General features: G+C 48.1%; 1 protein-coding gene across 7 annotated transcripts in view; it reads right to left on the bottom strand.

The window, feature by feature from the left end:
- Positions 1-16,745, bottom strand: part of RERE (arginine-glutamic acid dipeptide repeats) — a 473,712-nt gene that overhangs the window by 9,525 nt on the left and 447,442 nt on the right. For 5 of the 7 annotated variants that reach the window (XM_075906794.2, XM_075906795.2, XM_075906798.2 and 2 more), the window contains 7 exons: positions 15,162-15,254; positions 14,229-14,428; positions 12,068-12,229; positions 9,730-9,843; positions 6,852-8,233; positions 4,136-4,358; positions 1,896-2,619 (listed from right to left, as the gene is read on the bottom strand). In XM_075906794.2, coding sequence (XP_075762909.2) covers positions 1,896-2,619; positions 4,136-4,358; positions 6,852-8,233; positions 9,730-9,843; positions 12,068-12,229; positions 14,229-14,428; positions 15,162-15,254 — 2,898 coding nt within the window. The remainder of the gene's footprint in view (positions 1-1,895; positions 2,620-4,135; positions 4,359-6,851; positions 8,234-9,729; positions 9,844-12,067; positions 12,230-14,228; positions 14,429-15,161; positions 15,255-16,745) is intronic. The other 2 variants (XM_075906799.2, XM_075906796.2) reach the window with 1 other exon arrangement.

Genomic DNA, 16,745 nt, shown 5'->3' on the forward strand with positions numbered 1-16,745 from the left:
ACAAAACAAGAGTTCACACTGGCTCTTTGTCAACAATAAGGGGAGAGAAAAAGACAAAAGTCTCTTGAAGAGATGTGGAAGTTTTTTGTTGCCAAAATTGGGTGTGTGTCTCCCCGGATAAAAGTCACATTGGAGTGAAAACGCTTTCATTGTTTTGTCGCTAAGTTGACTAGACTAGTTGCTTACATCCCTAGTACACAAAGTGCACACATCACACCCTCGACACTTTCCCTCACTATTGTCATTCAATATTTTAGTAACCAACAGTTTTAGATTCACACTCTGGCTGAACAACTCAAACTCTCCAATTTTGCAGCCTGAGACAGCCTGACTAGTGATCCCATCCCTAACTCTCACTGGTGTACACACCAGGCTATGGATGACTAAGCCGGATACACAGGTATACCTGTGTGATCTGACAAGAGCCTGCATTCAGTCTACACTACTGTGCCACTGCCTGGCCTGCACCAGGTTCAGATCAAGAGAGGGAGAATTTTGGACAAGGCCTTAACATGTGAAGCGTGTTACTGGCTGCTGAAAATTTTCCCTGTGCTCAGCAACGAGCTCAACCAATCCCAGTACAGGGAAGCGTGAAATATGTGGGTTTAAAATGCCAAGATTATTACAAGGGAGGCCTGCGTCATCTATACAGAGACAAAATGCCTAAAATACAAAAATAATCCTATTACTTAAACATGGCTGTGCCCCAGCTACATTGTGATGTGGTTTTCCTGTGCCTGTGAGGACAGGAAAAAGCAGGTGTCTGGAAGAGATCAAACACAATTATAACTATTTTTTCATCCAGACGGTACAGAGAAAGCAATGTCACTCCAAGGTGGGGTCACACCTAAATGTCACAACCTTGTATAGACCTGGGTACAGCGGCCATGCCGACATGGCTGGAGGTTATATTTTGCATAGTTCCTGAGCCATGGGATATGACCCCATGATTTGGGCAGATAGCTCATGGACCTGGTGCTATTTGATTAATGAATTGGACAATGGAGTAGAAAGTATGCTCGTAAAATATGTACATGAGAGGGGTTGCAAGCACGTTAGAGGAACGCATTAAAATTCAGAACAACCTTGACAAATAATCTGAAATCAGTAAAACGAAATTAAATAAAGATTCGTGCAGAGTACTACGCACAGGAAGGAAAAAAAAATCAAACACTCAACTACAAAACAAGGAGTAACTGGACAGGTGGTAAACTGCAGGTTATAGTTCATCAGAAATTAAGCATGAATTAACTATGTGATCTCTTTGCAAAAAAGCTAATATTCTGAAGTGTATTAGCAGACATGCGGTACGTAAGACATGCCAGGTATTTGTCTTGCTCTACTCAGCGCTAGATTGGGCTCAGCTGGAGTGCCTGTGTCTAATTCTGCACGGTACAATTTAGTAAAGAAGCAGACAAAGTGTAGAGTTTAGAGAAGAACAGCAAAAATGTTTAAAAGATTCAGAAAACCTGACCATTGAGGAAAGGTTAAGAAAACTCGGCGTGTTTAGCCTTGAGAAAAGACCACCAAAGAACAACTTGACAGTCTTAAAATATAAGAAATATGATCTATAGGAGGGGGCCAGCTTTTTATGTCCACTGAAAAGTAGGATAAGAACCAACAGGCTTAATCTGCAGAAAATAAGATCTAGGCTAGATATTAGAAAAACTTTATGGCTCTGGAATAGGCTTCTAAGCCAAGCTGTGGGATCCACATCATGGCAGGTTTTTAGGAACAGGTAAAAGAAATCTATTGGGGATGGTCTAGGTTTACTTAGTCCTGCCTCAGCGCAGGGGACTGGACAACCTCTCAAGGTTCCTTCCAGCCCTGTGATTCTACAATCTCACAGGGAGAGCAGACACCAGCGTCCCTGGAGAACAGCTCCCTGTGCTCACCTTGATGCAGCGGGTCCTGCTGATGGAGGTGCAGATGCGAATGGATATGTGAATGCTGGTGATGGTGAGGCGTCACGTTGAACATCTGGAGCCGTGCCAGTGGGTCATTGGTGAGCGACGCCATCCGCTCGGCATGTATTCTTTCTGCTGCCAGTCTGTCGGGGTAGCTCATTTCAGGCCGTAACTGTGGGCCTGCCAGCGCAAGTCTCTCCCTTTCAAGAGGGTTCAAACCCGGATGGAAGGAAGCAAATGGGTGGGGCCCTGCCGTTGGGGGTATAGTCAGTGCGCCATGCCTAGCAAAATGCTCCATGGGGTTGGTCGCTGGGTGCAGTGCATCTAGTTCAGGTGGCTTCACCTCAAAGCCTGGTTTCATCCTCTCTCGCAACTCCCTTTCCCTGATCTCCCGCTCCCGGATTTCCCGCTCCCGGAGCTCCCGTTCCCGAATGGTGGGGTCCACGTTATAGAGGCCGGGCATGTGGTAGGCCAGAAGTGGGTCGGCGGGGTTCAGGGGAACAAAGAAGGGGTGGTTGCGGTTTGTCGGGGACATCACGTGAGGACGGGCGTACTCGCTGAGAGTCCGTAACGCAGGTGTGTCTGGACCTATGTAAGGTGGAACAGCAGCGATGGTTGTGGGTGGAGGTTCAAAGGATGGTCTCATGTGAGCTGGCCCGCTGAGTGGCGGTTCCCCTAGGCGACCTTCATGGGAAGAGCTGGACACTTTCTGCTGCAGAGAATGTGAGGGGAAGGGAAGAGATTTTAGTACAAATCAGGCTGAAAAAGTTGCAGGCACATTCCCCCTTTCCCTGCATGTCACTATGGGGATAACCCTACACCTCTGCCACCGATAGATACTAGGCCTCGTCCAGGGCGTTCTCTTCTCACGTGGGGAAAATTCCTTCTCTCCTCCCCTGCAGGCCACTGAGCTCAATACTGGCACCGCACTTCAGAGGTCTAACAGCTGCAGCTCTTACACCCCACTCTGGGGCATAGCTGCTAGGGAATCGTAGCCAGGGGCCCACAGCTTTCGCCCCAAAGCCTCCCCCAACATGCACTACGATTGAACAAACTGCATCGCATGGGCAGGGGGAGGCTCTCGCCTCCTGCACTAGGTCTCAACATCCTGCTCCCAGCACTGGTGCAAAGGCCACGCAACAGTTCTGGGCAAGGACAGGATTCACCCCAGTGTCATCATCTATGGAATCCTGCCTCCAAATACAGCTTATGTGTAAATATCAACTTCAGTATCAGCTTCAGAGTCAGACATTGCTCCTATTGGAGGAGGACTACATTCTGCCTTTCCAGGTGCGGGGGACTGGAAGAGTGTAGGCATCTTCCACTGCAAACTATTGCAAACCTTCTTTTTTAAAAAGTTTGGTTAAAAACAATTAAAAAAAAGACTGTAGTGCAGTGTTTTTCAATTAAAACAGGAAGGCAGTATTGTCACATGGCCATTATGACCAGTCTCTCTGCCTATGCCACAGCTCTTAAATTCCAAGTAAATTAAAAAAAACCAAAAACTTAGAAATTAGCGTAAAAGTTTGAATTAGAGAGTTGGGGCGTCCCGAAGAAAATTAGGTGTTCTTCAGTCAAATCCACTTCAAGGGTACAATACCTTCACCCCACCCCTTTCAGGGAGCTCCCTGAAATGGTACATCATGCAGCAGGTAAAGGACACTCAAAGTACACTCAGGCATTCTGTGCCTACAGCACAAACGGAAGCAATAATATTCACCAATAGATATTTACTGTTCTTTGACACTTTGGTATCGCTTAACCTGCTGTTCCACTGAGGGGAGGTCTGGAGCAAGGGGCAGGGCCAGTGTAGGACGGGACAGGTATAAGCTAGATATGGCACGCTCATAACCCAAAACATTTCCTTGCAACTGATGTTCCCTCAAATTGTTTCCATTCATGTGCAGAATAATTTTATGTGCACTGCAGCATGTGTGAATGCGCACCACCAGTAGAAACAGAAAACCTGGCTGTGGGCACTCTGCTAATCAGCTGGGTGGCATTGGAAACTCTACCGAGTGGAGGCACAAGTGCTCAGCTAAAAGGGAACATTGCTTGCAGACCTTTCCACTGCGCCCGTGCTTTGCATGCACCTGTCTTCCCCTTCCATGCCATGCTTGTGTCTGGAATAAGCTCTGATGGAGATTTGCAAAGGCATCCCCAACGTCTTACAGTCACTATTTAATACAGATATGAACACATCTTGCATAGCAGGTTGATAAACCTACCGCTGCTCTTTCTGCTTCTCTTTCCCGCTCCCGCTCTCTCTCCCTCTCTTTCTCCTTCTCTTTCTCTCTCTCCCTCTCCTCTCTTGCTTTCTGCTCCGCCTCCCTCTTGGCCTTCTCAATTGCCTCCTCCCTCTTCTTGGCCAGCTTGGATCCTGCCAGAGGCATGAAGTACAGGTCTGTCCTTGCGCAGGAGTTGTAGCCACGGTCCAGGTGCTTATAGAACCTGAAAGAGAAAATAGAGTTAGAGGCTTGGGCAGTGGCAGATTAGCCACTGGACCAATGAGGTCCCAACTGGGGGGCCCCTGGAAAAATGGGCACCCACACGCCCTAACCTACTTACCTGGCACTTCTGCTGGGAAGTGGGGTCAGGCCATTGGGGCTTCACCCACTCTGCCTGCCCAGCACGCCGCTGGGGAGTGAGGGAAGCCCCTGCACCCTGAGGCCACTGTCTTGCCAGAAGCTCTCAGGAGTGTGAGGGACTCCGGGCAGAAGAACTGGGAAAGGGCTACCCCTTGCTCTTGCCCAGGACCCTAAAAACCTCTAATCCACCTCTGGGCCTGGGAAAGACCAAGAGTCTGTGATCTGACAGCTTCACATCAAAGGAGAATTATACAAGACTTGGGGTTCACATTACCAGGTACTGCACTGAGAACCAGGGAAACTAACTTTAACTGTGGTGTTGTGTCTCCACAGGCTGGCCTTCCAGTGCAGTGGTTCTCAAACTTTTTGGCCAGTTGCCAATGTAAACCTTTCCGTGGACTGCCAGTTGCTAATGGAAACTCGCTGTTAATCACATAATGACGCCCAAGCCATTTTGCTAGTGCTGCAGCTGGGGAGAATGGTTTAACCAGTAAGAAAGGAAATATTAATTGAAATTATTAAACAGATTAAACACTTAACTTTATCATGTTAGTTTATCAAACCTCATTTAAATTAAAGTAAAATATGTATTTATGTCCCACACAAAGGTCCCATGTTTTCTTTATTTATGGTAGGAGCAGGGAACCTTTTTTGGGTCAGGGGCCATTGACTCTCAGAAAAAAGAAAAAAAAAAAAACAGCCCTCACTGATGTGACCCCTCCCCTCCAAACTGAGACACTTCACTCCTCTGAGGCTCCAGCCCCACCAGGGGAGGAACAGGGAGGACTGACGTTCAGGGCTTCCCATAGGCCAGATTTACTTTTCTGGGGTTCCAAGGTTAGTGAACCCGCCCCAGGCTCTGGAGTTGGGACAAAAATGAGGAGTTGAAAATGCGGGATAGGGCTGCCAGCAAGAGGGAAAGAGGTGCAGGATCTGAGGAGGAGGTAGGGTGTAGGAGGGGGTGAAGTCTGGATGGGAGGTAGGGTGCAGGTGCAGGCTGGGAGTAGGGTGTCTGGAAAGGAGGAAGGGTGCAGGAGCAAGGGTGGATACAGGAGCAGGCTTCTGGGGTTCCAGGGTTAGTGGACACCCCCCCCACAACCCCCGGCTCTGGGGTTGGGACAAAAATGAGGAGTTGAGAATGAGGGACAGGGCTTCCAGCAAGAGGTGCAGGATCTGGGCAGGAGGTGGTGCCTGGCCAGGGGGAAGGGTGCAGGAGCAGGCTGGAGGTGCGGGGTCTCGGCAGGGGTGCGTGTGTATGAGTGGCCTGGGGTGCAAGGGTCTGGGCACTTAGTTGACTTTGCGCCTCATGCCGCTTCCAGGCTCTGCCTCCCGCTGCTCCAAAGGGACTCCAGTCCAAAGCCTCTAGGCAGCATGCCTGCGCGCTGCTCAGCCAGGGGAGAGGAAGGAGAAGGGGGAGTGCTGCTTCCCTGTGAGCTGGATCAGGCAAGTGAGGCTCAGAGCTTTCTCTCCCCTCTCAGCCCCCCAAGCAGGAAGCTGCCACTGGTGCTCCAATCTCGCAGGGGAGGGAGGATGAGGCTTGAGTGCCAGCACTGGCTCCCCACTGCCAGGGGAAGGCGAGGGGCTGAGCTCAAGCTGCAGGACCACCTGGACTGCAGTTTGAGAACTACTGTGCAGAGGGATCTCTCTCAGATGGTACCTGCAATATCAGTCTGAATACTATGGCTGCACCTGGGCTGGATAAGGGGCTTTCATTCCCTGAAAAATGGTGCCAGAGTTAGGGGAGATTTCCCAAGACACAAGTGGGAGAGACACACCCAATGCCCACACTGCCCAACTCCCCTTTGTATCTTTGGAAACCTGCCCTGAAAGCTTCATCCACGCAACTGAAAGAGCCACGTTTATTAGCACAAAAACATGCTGCAAGCTGGAGACTGAATATTAGAGGGCAAAGTAGAAAACCCTGCAGAAACGAACGGGATTCTGTGCTGTGTCAGGAGAGCAGTAAGCTTTGGGGGGAAACGTACTTAATTCCTGAGTTCCTGTCATGCAGTTCATAGGACTCTGCTGCAAGTTTAGAGGGAAAGGGGCACAGGTTCTTACCTACAAGTGATTTATAACTTGAATGTTGGGTTCTGTAGACTATGCTAGTAACAACTGTTCCAACAGATGCTAGCACGATTTCAACCAGTGTGGACTCACTCAGACAACCATCCTATTGCACAAGTGGCTGGCAAACAGAGGCTGTAGTGGACCTAATTCCCAATTCCACAGTGGTCAAGTCTATAATACTCAATCCCTGCTGGCTACGCCAGCCAGCAAACAGTGAAACTCTGAACGCAGCCATGTCAATGGCAGAGCATCGAATGAAAAATTTGCCAACACCCACTCTCCATACCTGGCTGATTGACTGGCATGACTTGGTGTGTCCACCACAGTAGGCTCAGGTGATGGGCTTCTGGGTGGAGGAGGTGGGCTTTCTGGTTCCTCCGTCTCATCGGGAGCCTCCTCTTTGATCTGAATAGGTGGTATCGCGCAGGATGTCACCACTGGAACGTTTCCACTGGAAGCCGCAGAGGTGGGGACAGATGTCTGAGACGGGACACCAGGCACGGAAGGTGGCGTAGAAGTGGAGGGGCAAGATGGAGGGGTGATGGAAGGTGGGCCCCCAGGGACAAATGGATGCTGAGAAAAGGGTGCCTGGGAGGATACCTGATGGAGACTGGATGGGGGGTGGCTCGCCGCTGCTGGAAGATTCTGACTCTGAGTCAGGACTGGAGGCTGGGCTGGAGAAGACTGCAGCGGCTGACTCTGAGGCATCAGCTGCAAGGGAGGAGGGTGTGCTGAAGGAGGGTGATGAGTAGAAAGGGAGCTCAGAGGCTTCAGAGCAGGTGGTGGTGGCAGGTTGGAGTTCATGGAGAATGGAGAAGGCCCAGAGAGGTGGGGAGGGTGCTTGTGGGCCTGTGGAGTAGGAAGCTGAGGGATTGGGGTAGTAGGAGGGGGTTTGATATGAGGCATAGCCATGGGTGCAGGAGGCAGGGGCTGTTCCCGGGGGGGCTGAGGTTGCTGGAGTGGAGCCTGAGCTTGCAGGGCAGGCTGCGCTGCTTGAACCTGCAGAGCAGCATGAGGGTGAGCAGTAGCCTGCGTCTGAAGGGGAACCTGAGACTGAGAAGGCTGTGAGGGGAGAGGGAAGGGCTGAGGTGGTACCGGATGAGGCAGGAGGGGCTGGGCCTGCAGGTTGTGAGGGACAGGCTGGACCTGGCCATGAAGCGGAGGCTGTGAATGTGGCTGCGATGAGGCAGGACCCTGGGGCTGACTCTGAGGCACAGTCAAAGGCTGAAGTGGTGGGTGCGGTGAAGGGAGTCTCTGAGGGTGTAAAGCAGGGGCCTGTTGGATGTGCGAGTGAGGTGGTGGTGGTGGGGGGGGCTGGCTGGGAGGCTGAGACACTGATGGAGAAACCTGTAGGGGCGCTGTCGGGGTGCTGGAGGCTGCTGGTAACGGCGTTGGTAACTGTGCTGATACGGGCGGGGTAGAAGGTGGAGCCTGGGCAGGGACATTCTGTGCCTGGAGCACTTGAGGTTGTGCCTGCAGCATTTGCTGCTGGGCAGACGAATCTGAGTCACTTTCATTGTCCTGGGGGCTGGGGATACTGGGTGAAGTGCTTCGGTTGTCCTGGTCAATGTCCTTTGGATCGCTGCTCCCGTCGTCATTGACGCTGCGACTGTCTGAGCTTTCGCCCTCGCCCTCTCCCTCCGAAGGAGAGTCTGGCCTGCTGATCTCCTGTTGACATGGGGGAAAGATCTCTGTCATCACTGATGTGGCTAAAGTGAGCTACCTGCTCCCACTGGCACCTCCAGCCTAACTCCAGACACCCCTCGTTACAGGCCACCTTGCAGCACAGCCTCCCCAGAGCTTTCAGCGTAAGTAAACCCTGTGGAACAGTGGATGCCAGCATGGAAGACTGAGGTCTAGAAATCCTAGATGCCATGGTAGGGGGTAAACCTGGCCAATTACAAATGGACTAAATACCATGCACTAAATCGACAATCACAGATTTAACGGGTTTAACATTTGTTCAGTTACACTGTGCTCTGTTAGGGCTACTGCAGCCAAGGACTCGTGAATTTTAGACCTATGTGAAGAGGACTTTCCTTTTGCTGTATGCGTGATGGGGCGTCTGCCCCACACAGGCCCTTTAAGGTTAAAACCCAGCCCTGGGAGAGGGCGTCCCGCAAAGCCCAAAGCTGAGGCTGATATTGCCAATTAGGGCCCAGCTGTGGGCTGTATAAGTAAGGGCTCCAGGAGAGCAGAAAGGAAACACTCTTGCTGGGGAGCAGGGGGGATCTGGCTGGAGGGAAGCTAGAGGCTTCCTGAGACAGGGCAGGGCAGTGCAGCGAAAAGGCAGGCAGAGCTGGAGTGCTCTGGCCTGACCCCACTCCCAGGCTGCAAGGCCTGAGGCAAGGCCTGAGGGTTCTAGGGCTGCAGGGGGGCACACCCCCCCTTGCCAATGATGAATGACCATTCCAGACTGCAGTTTGCCCCTCAGGCAGGGACTAGATGAAGACTGGCAGCGGGTTACTGAGGCAAAGTGGATATAGGGGAATTGGGGGTTCCGCAGGAGGGGAGGACCCCACAGTGCAGAGACAGGACTCCCGATCCCCGGAAGGGGGCCGAGAGATACTGGAGTGGGCACTGCCAGAGGACAGTGTCCCGAAGGGGACACTCTGGTCCGGGAATGACATGGGTCCAGAATGGAGAGCGTGCAGTGAGGACACAGGGACACCTGCCAGAGGGAGGCGCCCTGCTTCCAAGCTAATTCCCAATGCTACCTGCAGAAGGCACCGTGGCGGTGAGTGTCCACCCTATGACAGTATGTTACTGAGAGATGCCAAGAAGAGAAAAAATTGGCATTGAAATAAAATGTGGACATGGGTTAAAGAAAAAAAGCTAAAATCAAACTGTGCTTGAACCCTAGAGATATTAATGCGAAGGAGGCCTGGGCGTTGGTGCCTACCCACATCCTTCCCTGGCTCTCCCTGCAGCAGGAATGCATCAAGAAGTGGGTTGCTTCCAGCCACAGATTCAATTAGAATGTGCTGTTCTGGCACTTTGAAGCTGTTCTAATCCATGTTACGTTTCTGGTTTGTTGTGGGATTTGGATTTTAGATTCTCTCTGCCCTGGAGGGAGGGGGAGCAGATGATTTTAGCCCCCAGTGGTGTGCACATCCCGATCAGAGGGGAACAGGCAGGACTGTTGCTCTGCTACAGGGACTCACTTGTGTTTTGGATTTTTTGACATTGGTTCTCTCAGGTTCCTCGGTGTCTGAGGCTGTCTTTTCCCGCTGGCGCTTGGAACTCTTGAGAGGAGAAGATGCCTCTTCTTTTATCTTCTACCATAAAAGAAACAGACAGAAGCAGTTTGTTAGCGAAGTTAAGTGATGCTAAATGGAGCACTTACTCATACGGAGAGACTTCATACTGACACGAGCAACACAGGAGAGTTCCTATGGCGAAGGAAAACTTATCAGAGGTTGATTTAGTGAGTATTTAATGGCAATCCAATATGCCTCATCCCCCAGTTTGAAGAGGAGGGGAGGCATCTGGTTCTGGAGCTGCTGAGGCACTTCCCATCTGCTAGAAGCTGTTCCCAGTAGGCGTGCATGGCCAAATTTAACTCAGGGCCCAGAATGGAGTTATGGTTTTGCCGCTGGGAACAGCAAGTTAGGAGACAGCTTGTAAGCAAATCCCTCACAGCATTCAGTATATAGGTGGGAGTAAGTGGACAACCCAAATGCAACCTTTATCAAGGCATTATTATTTAAATCTCAGATTTCTAATTAGGAATATTTTTAAAGGGAAATTGCTGATCCTAAGCCCTAGATTTGTTAAGGCTTAAATGTCAGAAGAAGTCCCATACAAACTGTCTCACTGGATCAGACCCAAGATCTGTCTAATCCAATGTTCTCTGTCTATCCTGGCCAGCACCAGAATCTTCAGAGGATGGTGCATGAACCCTGCAGCAGAGAAATGTAGGATAATTGGTGCCCCCATAAAAGTCTCATTCTAGCCCCATGTAGTTAAGAGACTAGGTAATGCCTGGAAATGTGAATTCTCATATCCTTTCCAACACTTTTGTTAGCATGAGCTGTAATAGTCAATATTCATCTTCTTCTCAGAAATGTTTGTTCTCTTGGAATCTGGCTAAAGTTCTCAGTATCAATATCATATGGCAATGAGTTCCACCGTCTGATTACCAAGTATGAAAAATATTTCATCGGTTTTCAACCTCCCACTTTTCAATTTAATTCCACTTTTCAATTTAATTTCACTGACTGCTCCCAAAGTTTGTGTGTTATGAGGCAAGAACAGATGTTCCCGCACCTACCTTCTCTAGATTATCAATTACGTTATGTACTTCTATCCTGCCCTTTCTCCTTTCTAAATCATAATCTTTCAACCTCTCTCTAAGATTTTTTGTGTCATTCCTGTCGGCCTACTCTGAATTCCCTCTAATTCTGCAATGTTCTTTTGAGACAGGGTGACATTTCAGATGAGGAAGCATCATTGATTCATATAATGGCATTAGATTTATGGTATGATTCTGCATCCCATTCCTTAAGTCTAATAACATGATCATCTAACCAATTATATCCCACCACCTTGTAGACGGAGCTTGATCCTGCCTTGAGGGCAGGGGGCTGGACTCGATGACCTCTCGAGGTCCCTTCCAGTCCTATGATTCTATGATTCTATGATTCTATGAACACAGTTTGTTTCCTGAGTGCAGCAGTCCATTGACCAGAGATCTTCAAAGTGCTGTCTAAATTAATGCCCAAGCCCCTTTTCTGAGTTGACATGCTTAATTAAGAACTCTAAGGTGCATGACTGCTTCATATTCTCTCTCCAGTAGTACATTATTTTGCAATCGACAACACTGAATTTCAGCTATCATTGTGTTGCTTGTTCACCTGGTGGGGTTAGTCCATTTGAAGTTCCTCGCACTCTTCTCTGGACTTGACTTTGTACCTCCTGCAAATTTTGCCACCTTTTCCTCTCACTCACTTTTCTAGACTCCAGATAAATATGGTAAACACCACCAGTCCCAGAACCTGAAGTCACTCTGCTGTCAACCTTCTGCCATGATGAAAACTGACCACTTATGTCTTCTCTGTTGTGTGTCTGCCAGTTTTCAGTTCATCAAGATGTCCCATGCTTCTTTGCCCTATGCCTATTTTGTTTCTTTAGTAACTTCTTGTGAAGGTCTTTATATGCCTACTGAAAGTCTAAAATGACAGAGGTGTGGATATGCTTTCAGAAAAACAGTACCACAGGAAAACTGAGGTACAGACCAGTCACTTCTTTAGTATATGCAGTTTGTGTATTTATGAAAAAAATTCCTCTAATCACCATCATGCCTGTATATGTATATACAGAACAGCTCTGAGCACCTGAACAAAGGACCTGCCACATCTACCTTGCTGTACATGTAGAAAGAAAAAAATCCCAGGTCAACCCCAAGTCTCTGACTTGCTCTGAAGTTCCTAAGCTGAACTCTCTGAATTGAAAACAGTCCAGATCCTGAACCAAGAACAATGAATCTCAAGCCACTTTTACCTTGGTGGATTTCTTCACAGAATCTGCTTTGCTGTCATTACTGGAGGTGCTGGCAGCACTTGGAGAGTTGCGGCCACTGGATCTGATGTCTTCGTTAGTGGGCGAGGCTCTACCATCGGGGCTGGCTGGCTGCTTTTTACGGCCACTACGTAGTGTAGACATCTATCAATTTTACACAAATAAAGAGCATATAAACAAACAAGGATTCTCCCAAACCTTTTGCTTTTCCCCCGATTACTGGAAAGACGCAAGCTCCAGCTCAGTGCCTGAGAAATGGAAAACCAAGAGCATTAAATGATTTTACAATCTCTTCTGGAAGGCTCATCTGGCCTTAAAATGAAAGGAGACAAATACTTAAGTGCTGCTTATTGTATTAAGTAGTGTCTGCTGGAAATGAGAACATTAGAAAGATGTTCCCACAGCTGCTGTTCACATGCTAGGCATCTCTTTTGGGAGACTGGGGGAGGGGGAAAGAGAACTTCCCTGCCCCCAATGTTCCATCTTTAATAAAAAAAAAATCTGCTGGCATAAGCCAAGATGGATATGAAAATGACCTAGAGAAATAAGGCATTCAAGGCAGCACAGAGCAGTTCCTAAAACCACTAACAGCTTCAATGTGTTTTTGCTGCGCAATGAGAAACACGTAGATTATGCAGCAATAATTAATGCCGTTTCATCTGTTCCTCCTAATTTAGCAGCTGTTGGGATGACTGGCTACCATAAAAATAATGAAGCCAACTTGAGCTGACCGCAGAACCTGACAAGGTGTTTGGCAGCAACGACAACATTAACGTGACCAGACAGGCGAGAGAGGAGGCTGGTGTAAAAAGAAACATTTTCAGGTCTGACTAAAACAGTCAATCCAGGTTTACAGATGGCCAGCCCCAAGCTAGCTGAAGTTTCCCCTCCAACCAGGTGAGTAGTAATTTGGCTTCCATTTCAATGCTCTTAGCCTATTACTGTGAGGAAAGTCTTTTGGGACAGAATACCATGCTTTTACGTAAAAGACTCTGATAGTTGTAGTTAGGTGATGAGATTTTTAACTTCAGTGATGTGGGGGCAACTTCTGGTAAGCACAAAGAGAAGCAGCATTTAAACTTTATTCTGCACACATGGAATTGCACACGTGTGTCTGTTTTACAGATGGTAGGCATGCCTAAAATGAGATTGGCAGAGAAGAGATTAAAGTAAGGATGTTAAAATGCCTTTAATTAAGGATGTAACTGCTGAAATTTTCAGCAGTTACACGTGGGACAGCAGGCAGCTGCAGTGTAGGGGAGGGAAGAGGAGGATCCCCAGGAGCTGGTGCATGTGGGGAGCTGGCTTTTAAACTGACTACCCATGCATACCGGCTCTGGCCTGCCTCTCCACACTGCTGCCTGGATATAGAGACAACATCATGGGGGAGGGGGGAAAGGCTCCTTGGGAGCCAGTACACACAGGAAGCTGGCTTTTAAGGCGACTCGCTGTGGCTACGTCTACACTGGCCCCTTTTCCGGAAGGGGCATGTAAATTTCACCTATCGTAGTAGGGAAATCCGCGGGGGATTTAAATACCCCCCGCGACATTTAAATAAAAATGTCCGCCGCTTTTTTCCGGCTTTTAAAAAAGCCGGAAAAGAGCGTCTACACTGGCCCCGATCCTCCGGAAAAAGCGCCCTTTTCCGGAGGCTCTTATTCCTACTTCAAAGTAGGAATAAGAGCCTACTTCTTATTCCTACTTCAAAGTAGGAATAAGAGCCTCCGGAAAAGGGCGCTTTTTCCGGAGGATCGGGGCCAGTGTAGACGCTCTTTTCCGGCTTTTTTAAAAGCCGGAAAAAAGCGGCGGACATTTTTATTTAAATGCCGCGGGGGATATTTAAATCCCCCGCGGATTTCCCTACTACGATAGGTGAAATTTACATGCCCCTTCCGGAAAAGGGGCCAGTGTAGACGAGCCCTGTGTGTATACTGAAAGCCTGTATGTAACCGTGAAGGTTAACCAATGCACCCAGACTCATGGGTTAACCCAGTACACAGTTACTCTTTCACACTCCCATTTGTAAGTGAAGCTTTACAAGTCTATTTGCAAATATGGCTCTCTACATTTGGAATTTTCCAACCTGCATCTCTCCCTAAGGGAGGAGCTCAAATGGGTTGGTAAAAAAGAGGAATGGGCCTACCGAGCCTCGACTCCGCCTAGTCCTCATGCTATGTTTTCCGCTGAGTCCGTCATCTTCCTCTTTGACAGGCTTGAACATAAAGGGCGGCGGGTCCACTGGTTTCTCAATGGGTGGGAGCTCTCCGTACTTCTTGAAGTGGATGCGGCAGTCAGTGCACAGCAAGATGTTTTCGCGACCGCCGTGGTGCCAGTCCTTGGAGGCTTTTGTTGGAAAAAGGATGGGGTTAGAAACAGACAATCTCTTGGATACTGAACACATGCACTTTGCATTTAATACAATCTGGAAAACAATCTGCAGTTACTGACAAAGCTTAAAAGCTGACTGGAAATCACTGCCTCTTCCAGGGTGACTTGATGTTTCTGTTAACATTCATCCTGCTCAATTACAGACTATTTCTAATTAAACAGGCACCTGCCACTTTGAAAGAAAAAGAAAAAAAGACTCTTCTGCAGCACTGGCAGCTATTCTTTCTTCAAGGTCTTGGATTCATCTCCCCTTTCACTTACTTACCTCCAGGCTCTCAGTATGCACTGTGTGTGTATGCACAAGCATCAGAGGGCTTCCAGGAGTACTTACAGGAGAGAAGCTGATGCAGAAAAGCCTTGATGCATCATAAATGTGTGTGATGTATCTGACAGCCACAGTTCAATATTGATATGCTATACAGTAAATGGATTATACAAGGGACTCTCTGTTTAGGCATGCATTCATTGCTACATAAATTTCTAACTTCCAGGATATTCCCCCATCACTTTGTAATACTAATTTGCAATGGTAAATTATGTTTAACCCTCTACAAAAATAGGGCATATTTTGGCTGCTCCAATGGTATGTTTTTAGTACAGCTATACATGCATGTGAACTGTTCTTGCTTCGATGAAGCTATGCTGAAAGGGCACTAGCATATTGCAAAGAGATACAGTAAGTGCATACTGGTTGTGAAGCAGTGACGACAGGCGTAACCCTTCAGTTCTTGTTCACTGTCCTCGCTGTCAAAATCATCTTCGCTGGCTGAGCTCAAGTCCACTGAGTAAGCAAAGAACGAAGTTAAAATCAGAAGGCGCTCATATTTTGCACCAGTTGACTAAATAACCATTTACAACGAAAAATTCTAGCCATTCTTTTAGCGGTGTTATCTTTCATGTTGGGGGAGGGGAAGAGGGAAGTGGATAGCCTCTATAATTGCTGGCAATTAAGTCTCAGGACAATTTTCCAGAGTAGGGATCTTCACCTCAAGATTCTAGCCAAATTCCATCTCCGATATTAATACTCATAGACTTTAAGGTCAGAAGGGACCATTATGATCATCTAGTCTGACCCCCTGCACAGTGCAGGCCACAGAATCTCACCCACCCCCGCCTAGAATAATCCTCTCACCTATATCTCAGATATTGAAGCCTTCAAATACTTTGAAGACCCCAAGATGCAGAGAATCCTCCAGCTGTGATCTGTGCCCCATGCTACAGAGGAAGGTGAAAAACCTCCAGGGCCTCTGCCAATCTACCCTGGAGGAAAATTCCTTCCTGACCCCAAATATGGCGATCAGCTAAACCCTGAGCATGTGGGCAAGACTCACCAGCCAGACACCCAGAAAGTTCTTTATAGTAACTCCTATAATCCCTCCATTGACCTATTTCCCACTGATAATGAATGGACAATTAGTTACCAAGATCATGTTATCTCATCAAACCATCCCCTTCATAAACCCATCTAGTTTAATCTTGAAGCCAGATAGATCTTTTGCCCCCACTACTTCCCTTGGAAGGCCGTTCCAGAACCTTATTCCTCTAATGTTTAGAAACCTTCGTCTAATCTCAAGTCTAAACTTCCTACTAGCCAGTTTATATCCATTTGTTCTTGTGTCCACATTGGTATTAAGCTTAAATAATTCCTCTCCCTCCCTGGTATTTATCCCTCTAATATACTTAAAAGAGTGCAATCATGTCCCCCCTCAGCCTTCTTTTGGTTAAGGTAAACAAGCCAAGCTCCTTGAGTCTCCTTTCATAAAACAGGTTTTCCATTCCTCGGTTCATCCTAGTGGCCCTTCTTTGTACCTGTTCCAGTTTGAATTCATCCTTCTTAAACATGGGAGACCAGAACTGCACACAGTATTCCAAATGGGGTCTCACCAATGCCTTGTACAATGGCACTAACACCTCCTTATCCCTACTGGAAATACCTCGCCTAATACATCCCAAGACCGTATTAGCCTTTTTCACGGCCATGTCACAATGGCGGCTCATAGCCATACTATAATCAACCAGGACTCCGAGGTCCTTCTCCTCCTCTGTTACTTCCAACTGATGTGTCCCCAGCTTATGACTAAAATTCTTGTTATTAATCCCTAAATGCATAACCTTACACTTCTCACTATTAAATTTCATCCTATTGCTATCACTCCAATTTACAAGGTCATCCAGATCTTCCTGTATGATATCCCGATCCTTTTCTGAATTGGCAATAGCTCCCAACTTTGTGTCATCCGCAAACTTTATCAGGACACTTCCACTTTTGGTG

The sequence above is a fragment of the Pelodiscus sinensis genome, chromosome 24 (genome assembly GCF_052426305.1).
Source record: "Pelodiscus sinensis isolate ZL-2025 chromosome 24, ASM5242630v1, whole genome shotgun sequence".
NCBI classification, from domain to species: Eukaryota; Metazoa; Chordata; order Testudines; family Trionychidae; genus Pelodiscus; species Pelodiscus sinensis.